The sequence below is a fragment of the Heptranchias perlo genome, unplaced genomic scaffold (assembly GCF_035084215.1).
Source record: "Heptranchias perlo isolate sHepPer1 unplaced genomic scaffold, sHepPer1.hap1 HAP1_SCAFFOLD_43, whole genome shotgun sequence".
In the NCBI taxonomy this organism is placed as follows: domain Eukaryota; kingdom Metazoa; phylum Chordata; class Chondrichthyes; order Hexanchiformes; family Hexanchidae; genus Heptranchias; species Heptranchias perlo.
The window spans coordinates 5,256,892-5,265,041 of record NW_027139442.1 but is presented as its reverse complement, the minus strand read 5'-3'; the positions used below and the strand labels follow the sequence as shown (position 1 = coordinate 5,265,041).

At 42.0% G+C, this 8,150-nt stretch overlaps 1 protein-coding gene across 1 annotated transcript; it reads left to right on the top strand.

Moving 5' to 3' along the window:
• The first annotated feature begins 4,837 nt into the window (after positions 1-4,837).
• On the top strand, positions 4,838-5,347 carry LOC137312452 (histone H2A type 2-like). The gene is given in 3 exon segments (XM_067979005.1): positions 4,838-5,046; positions 5,048-5,093; positions 5,096-5,347. Coding segments are annotated over 3 exon segments (387 nt in total). The 3' UTR covers positions 5,228-5,347.
• The last annotated feature ends 2,803 nt before the right edge of the window (positions 5,348-8,150 follow it).

Genomic DNA, 8,150 nt, shown 5'->3' with positions numbered 1-8,150 from the left:
ATTCCATTCATGCAGACTAAGCTACACGTCATATACAAGTTCAAAAATGTCACTTTATCAGTTTGGAAGATAAACTAATGCACAATTGTGTTCACATCGATACAGATTTAATAGTATTCTCAAAAGTGCACACATTCTCTGACTATATTCTACAGAATTTCATTATCAGCCAATTAAACACTGGGGAAAATATGCATACATTGAGGTATTAAAGATACAGATTTGAACACCATACTGTAAATGGAGATACAAATTACATGGAGATAAAGAATGAATCTCACACTCAGATAGAGGGCCAGAGACTGACAAACTGAAGGAAAGCAGCGCTCACACAATGTAACAGTGACTGACAGATACAGAATGAATCCTATATTCACACACAGTACAAGGGATTGACAGATATAGAATGAATCACATACTTCCAAAGTACCAGAGCCTGACAGATACAGAATGAATCACACATTCACAGACAGTACTTGGGACTGACAGATACAGAATGAATCTCACAGTCACACACATTAATGCAGTCTGAGTTACACAATACTTATCAGTCCAAAAATCTCACAGTGTCAGATTGAAAGATACATTATCAATTGCATTAGTGCAGACTGATCTACACATTATAAACCACTACAAAAAACTGATACGGATTCAGACTGAAATACACTGTGTTCCATTCATGCAGACTGAGCTCCACATGATATAAAAGTTCAAAAATGTCACCATATCATTTTGGTAGATAAACTAATTCCCAATTGTTTTCCCATCGATACAGATTTAATTGAAGTCCAAAAAGTGCCCACATTCTCTGATTATAACCTACATTACATTTTAAAATGTATCATTATCTACCAATTAAACACTGGGAAAAAATATTGATACATTGAGGTATTAAAGATAGTTTTGACCACCATAGTGTAAACGGAGATGCAAATTACATACAGATAAAGAATGAATCTCACACTCAGATAGAGGGCCAGATACTGAGATGCAGATTGAAACCAACACTCAAACAATGTAACATTGACTGACAGATACCGAATGAATCCTGCACTCACACACAGTACAAGGGACTGACAGACATGGAATGAATCACACACTCCCACAGTACCAGAGGCTGACAAATAGAATGAAACCCACACTCGCACAATATACCAGTGATTGACAGATACAGAATGAATCCTACACTCACACAACGTAACAGTGACTGACAGATACCGAATGAATCCGACACTCACACACAGTACAAGTGACTGACAGACATAGAATGAATCGCACACTTCCACAGTACCAGAGACTGAAAAACAGAATGAAACCCACACTCGCACACTGTAGCACGGACTGAAGGAGACAACATTCATATCACTCACAAACAGTACTAGAAATTGATAGATGCAGAATGAATGACTCCCTCACATATATCGCCTGACACTGAGGGGAACAGAATGAAACCCTCATTCACACACAATACCAGGGTCTAACAGATATTGAATGAATCCCACACTCACATACTGTACCAGAGACTGACAGATACAGAATGAATCCCACACTCACACACAGTACCAGGGACTGACAGATACAGAATGATTCCCACACTCACATTCAGTACCAGGGACTGACAGATACAGAATGAATCCCACAGTCACATTCAGTACCAGGGACTGACATACACAGAATGAATCTCACACTCACATGCAATACCAGAGACTGATCGATACAGAATGAAACCCACGCTCACACACAGCACCAGAGACTGACAGATACAGAATGAATCCCACATTCACACACAGTACCAGAGACTGACAGATACAGAATGAATCCCACACTCACATCCAGATCGAGAGACTGACAGATACAGAATGAATCCCACACCCACATACAGCACCAGAGACTGACAGATACAAAATTAAGCTCACTCACACACAGTACCAGAAACTGACAGGAACACAATGAATCCCACACTCACAGACAGTACTCACAAACATTATTGCAGATCTGAGCTACACATTACATACCAGTCCAATAATTTCACCATGAACAGATTGAAAGGTACATTATCATTCACATATGAGTTTAGAGATTAAGATGAAACACTACTCCAAAACCCACACACTTTGTTTGATTAAAGAAAATCGAAAAATATATCCATATTTACAAATTAAATACTTGACGAAAAACTGCATATACTTTAAAATATTAAAGATACAGTTTCAAGTAAAATACTGGGAACTGAAATAAGAATACAGAGTGAATCCAGATTTGCACTTTGTCTCAGGGACTGAATTACAGAATGAATGCCACACTGAGATAAAGTAGCTGAGAATGGCAGATGCAGAATGAATCCCACACTCACAGATAGCACAAGAGACTGACAGTAACAGAGTTAATTCCACACTTATGCACAGTACCTGAGACTGGCAGATACTGAATTAATCCCTCTCTCATATACAGTGAAAGAGACTGGCAGATACAGAACGATCCTAAACTCATATGTAGTGCCAGAGACTGAGAGATACAGAATAAATACCATGCTCATACTCAGTACCAGAGAATGACAGATGCAGAATGAATCCCACACACACAGTATCAGAGATTGACAGATACAGATGAAATCCCGCTCTCATGCACAGTACAAGAGACTGACCTCTACTGGACGTAGGCGAGAACTGTGAAAGATCGGAAAACAAATTCACATTATCTGTCGTGGTTGCAGAAACAGGACAATGTGCAATGTGAGGAAAGTTTCTGTCTGTCACTTCTACTCTCGTAATTTTGCACGTTTTGTGATTGCAAAATGAAGACAATTGATTCAAAATAAAGTTTTTGTTTCACTCATTCGATAGTTGTGAATGTACCCAGTTATTTTTCACTTACATTGCGCAGCATTTCTCTCTGATTTCTCAGGACACGATTTACATTGCTCCTCTACCCCTTTTAAACTCATATTTTCCAAGCAGTATGTGGCCTCCTTATTCCCCCCAACAAAATGCACCAGCTCACAACTTTCTATATTGAAATTCAATACGCATTTGCACGGCCGTTCTGCAAGTATATTTTTTCGAAGTATTGGCTATAATCCCAAAATCAATTACAAGAATTTAACACAGCATTAAAACCAATGTTTGGTCTAACAAAATGTATTTGCATCTCGTCTCCATTCCCAGTTTTTCTAAATCACACTCGTGCAAGATATTGTGAAGAATGAGTTTATCTTCTGTCCCTCTCTCATCTGCAAACTTCAATGACCCGGGGTTTGGGGACATCTACTGGCCGGAACCAGAACTGCAACAGTTCGGAACAAATTGCTGAAACCGAAAAATGTGCAGTGTGAGCGAGTTTGTGATTGGTGGCAGGTTCTAAATCTGATTGGTTTCTTCAGGTATCCAATCAGAGAGTTACAGTGAATAATTATTGTTACATCACTATCAGTGACCCAATCACAATCATTGCCTTCCCCCACCCCTCATTACCATAGGGCTGTGCGGCTGCCTATTTAATCCGAGCTCGGAGCGGATTTGGGTCATTTCTGAGTCTCAAATTGAGTTTGAAAATGCCTGAGGACAAGAAAGCAGTTCCCAAGAAGGGCGCCAAGAAAACCTTGAGTAAAGCACCAGCCAAGGGCGGCAAGAAGCGGAGAAAGTCGAGGAAGGAGAGTTACTCCATCTACATCTACAAAGTGATGAAGCAGGTTCACCCCGACACCGGCATCTCCTCCAAGGCCATGGGCATCATGAACTCCTTTGTGAACGATATTTTCGAGCGCATCGCGGGTGAGGCTTCCCGCCTGGCCCATTACAACAAGCGGGCGACCATCAGCTCCCGGGAGATCCAGACCGCCGTGCGCCTGCTGCTGCCCGGGGAACTGGCCAAGCACGCTGTGTCGGAAGGGACAAAGGCGGTGACCAAGTACACCAGCTCCAAGTGAAACTCCACAATGTACTGAAAAAAAACCACAACGGCTCTTTTAAGAGCCACCCACAACCTCTCTGAAAGAGCTGCAGTTCCTATATAATTGCTTAGTATCTTTTTAATACCGCGATATTATTCCAATCCAAAACTGATACTGTAACTGCACCGTTGAAATTTCTGACCCATAAACTGAACGCGAGTTTCTGATCCGCTCCTTCCCATTCGTTTTGTTCTTAACGCGTTACTATTCCAGCCACGAACACACCCTGAATGACCCCGGGAGCAATTCCATTATCTCTATGAATTCAATCTCAGAAATGTTTAATGTCTGAGGTGAAAATCCCCATATTAAAAGCAAACGCACCCCTTGCAGAAACACAGCGGAATAGGGGCAGAATGAGAATTCCGTCCGGGTCCCTCGTTTCATAGAAGCACTCCCGGCTCTGTGAGAAAGGAACAAACTATAACGTGTGACTTTCATAAAGACTGAATTGAAACGTTTCCCTTCACGGAATGCTATGAATGGGGCTTTAGTCCCGTCCGGTACAGTTTGTAAGCGATAATAGAATGAGCCATAAATTAAAGCAGATTTTTAAACAGCGCCAGCGATTGGTGACGGGTAGCGCTGAATAAGACAAGATAAAATGAATGGGTTTAAAATCTTGTGCTCAGGGCGACATTGATCTAAATCCGGTCCTTTACGACACTGGCGGGTTTTTTGAAATTCATAAAATTCCTGATCTGTCCGTTGAGGCCGTTAAATCCCGCCCTCATCTAATTTCCAGCTATCTGATTGGTTATTGAAACAGGCAAATGAGGTGTAATAATGCCCAACCAATCAGATGATCTTTCAGTCAATAAAAAGGGTTAATACAGCCGTCATTCGTCATTCTTCATTCTTTGTGAAAGTGTTTGTGAGATTGTGGAAATGTCTGGAAGAGGAAAAACCGGCGGGAAAGCTCGGGCCAAGGCCAAGTCTCGCTCATCCCGGGCCGGACTGCAGTTCCCTGTGGGCCGTGTTCACAGGCACCTGCGAAAGGGGAACTATGCTGAACGTGTGGGTGCCGGAGCCCCGGTCTATCTGGCTGCTGTGCTCGAGTATCTGACGGCTGAAATCCTCGAGCTGGCCGGCAACGCGGCCCGAGACAACAAGAAGACCCGCATCATCCCCAGACACCTGCAGCTGGCCAGCCGCAACGACGAGGAGCTCAACAAGCTGCTGGGACGGGTGACCATCGCTCAGGGCGGGGTGCTGCCGAATATCCAGGCCGTGCTGCTGCCGAAGAAAACCAGCAGTGTGAGCACCAAGAGCAAGTAAACCGGTCAAGATTTAATCTGATAACCCAAAGGCTCTTTTCAGAGCCACCCACTGTATCTATGAAAGGGCTGAAGCGAGTCAGAGCTTAATTTAATAATAAATCGCTTAGTTAGAAACTAACGATATATTGTTGAATACAAATGATCTGTTCAATACTCGCTTCTGGACAGTAGATGTCGCCAACCTCCAATAGGTTGAAATTTACAGATTGTATAGGAAATGAGGCACAAAATAATCAGTTCATTAAACTGGGAGGGTGGAATACATAAATAACAGGTGAGTTTGATCATCGGCAACAAGAGGCACTCTATTGTGTTCCGGCCATTGTAAGTGTTATTTAAAGTCTCATCCTCCCACAACACTTACTCGGTCTGACTTCCAATACCCAGATTTGTCCGCCAGAAGGTGACGGATGTGTTGATTATTGTGTCATCGATTGCTGAATCAGTGAATGAAATTTGTCTGTTATTGGCTGAGTGAGGGATTTATTCTGTCCCTGTCAGTCTGTTCCTGTGTCAGTGACGAGTACCGCAGTGAATGTGACACTAAGTTTTACACTGCTTCTGATTCTAGCGCTGAGCGAAAACACTTAAGTTCTATTCGTGCGAGTTACAGTGAAACAGCCTCTGTCACAATAACTGGAGAGGGAAAATAGACAAACTTTATTTGATCCGAGTCTGGTTCATTAGAAATGAAAATATTTCCAACAGTGCCAAGCTGATACTATATCGGAAATGAAAACTTGCATCTCTTGTACTTTGCACGCGTGCCCGAGCCTCTCCCTGTATCGATGTCCGAGTTAGAGTGACACTGTGGGTGTAGATGCCTCACGTGAAAGTGTAGGACCGGAATCAGACCATTCTGTACCTGTTTGCCAGTAGTTTCCCTGTCCAAATGTGCCACTGGATGTGTTGATGGGTTAACAGTTATTAAACTGATCACTTACGTATTTTCTACCTCACCTGTTCTTGAGTTACATGCGATACGTTTCTTTCTACAGGCAAACCCTTGAACGAGCCAGAGTGAAAGTGACGTTTCCTCCACCCGAGGCAAAGGAACAGTGCAGCCAGCGCCTTCTCACACACAGTATGTATATTATCACTCTCAGAGCACAGAGACACAGACAGGTCATCAGTTCCACAGTCTCAGACAGCAGAAGTAGTCAGTCCCACACTGATCCCAAGTTCCAGAGACACATTTTCAATCCAACAGCCAAACAGAGGAGGTGAGGCAGACACTGTTCCATTTCTCCCGAACTCAGTCCCGCTGACAGGGAGATACAAAAATTCCAGTCCAAAGTCTCGTTTTCAGATTGTCAATTTAACAAAATGGCAATATTAGCCGTGAATTACATACCAGATACCCCGAGATTCAAATTGAATACTAGCCCAGAACTCTCACACACACGTGAGTTCAATACATGCCTTATTCATTCGAATAGTGCATCATTCGGATACAAATTGCAAGTCCAAAACTCATGTACAATATCAGATTGAGAAATGCTGTGACAGTATAACCTGAGAAACACATTAGATACCAGTTTATAATATACTCATGTTAAGAGATTTAATGACACAGTATCACAGACACACAAGTCCAAAAATCTTACAAAACAAAAATTAAAGATGCAGTATCAATTCATTTCGTGCAGACTGATCTGCACATTATGTACCAATTCAAAAATGTCAGTTTGAAAGATACATTATCATTCATAATATTACTCAGAGATACAGATTTAATAGTTGTCCAAAAAGCACACAAATTATCTGATTAAAACCTCCAGCATCAAATCCTAAAGTGTATCCATATTGATAAAAACTATTTAAACATTAAGATATTAAAGCTACAATATTGAACACCATAATGTAATCTGAGAGAATAAATATAGACACAGAATGAATCTCACACTCAGATACAGGACAGAGATTGACATGCAGAAGGAATCCCAAACTCACATACAGTACTAGAGACTGACAGATACAGAGTGAATCCCACACACACACACAGTACCAGAGACTAACAGAGAAAGAATAAATCCCTCACTCACACACAGTACCAGAGACTGACAGATACAGAATGTATCCCACATTCACACACAGTACCAGAGACTAACAAATACAGAATGCACCCCACACTCACACACAGGACAAGAGACTGACAGATTTAGATTGAATCCTACATTCAAATACAGTACCAGAGACTGACAGATACAGAATGAATCCCACACTCACACACAGTACCAGAGACGGACAGATCCAGAATGAATCCAACATTCACACACAGGCCAAGAGACTGACAGATACAGAATAAATCCCTCTCTCACACACAGTACCAGAAACTGACAGATTCAGAATGAATCTGACTCACATACGGGACCAGAAACTGACAGATTCAGAATGAATCTGACTCACATACGGGACCAGAGACTGACAGATACAGAGTTGCTGCTTTACTCGGTCATCATCCTTTGAATCTGGTGGATAAATGGAAAGAAATTAAGTGAAACTACTCCATTTTAATGTTTGCCTCTGTAGAATTTACTGCCCAATAAAGTGAACACGGGGCCGGGGTCCGTTCAATTCCCTTTTGCTTTGCTCTCGCTCTCATTCAGATTTACACCGCCCCCGGTTTTCCCGTGAACCACCACTTTCAGGGCTATGAATCAGAATTCAGTTCCTTCCTCTTTCTCACTGTGGAGCCAATCTCTGAAATAATTAATTACTGATCTTAATATCCCGCATATTAGCAGCACGTTCCCCGCAGTGTAACAATCCAGAATGAACGACTGGAGAAAAGAATTGGCTCATTTTCAGGCTTCGTCCATGATTCCGTTTTCAGGACACACGGTTCCTGTTCAGTCCCTGCAACGGAATCAATTGATAACCTGGAGTTTGTTATTTTTACAGGTAGAAGTGAAATTTGT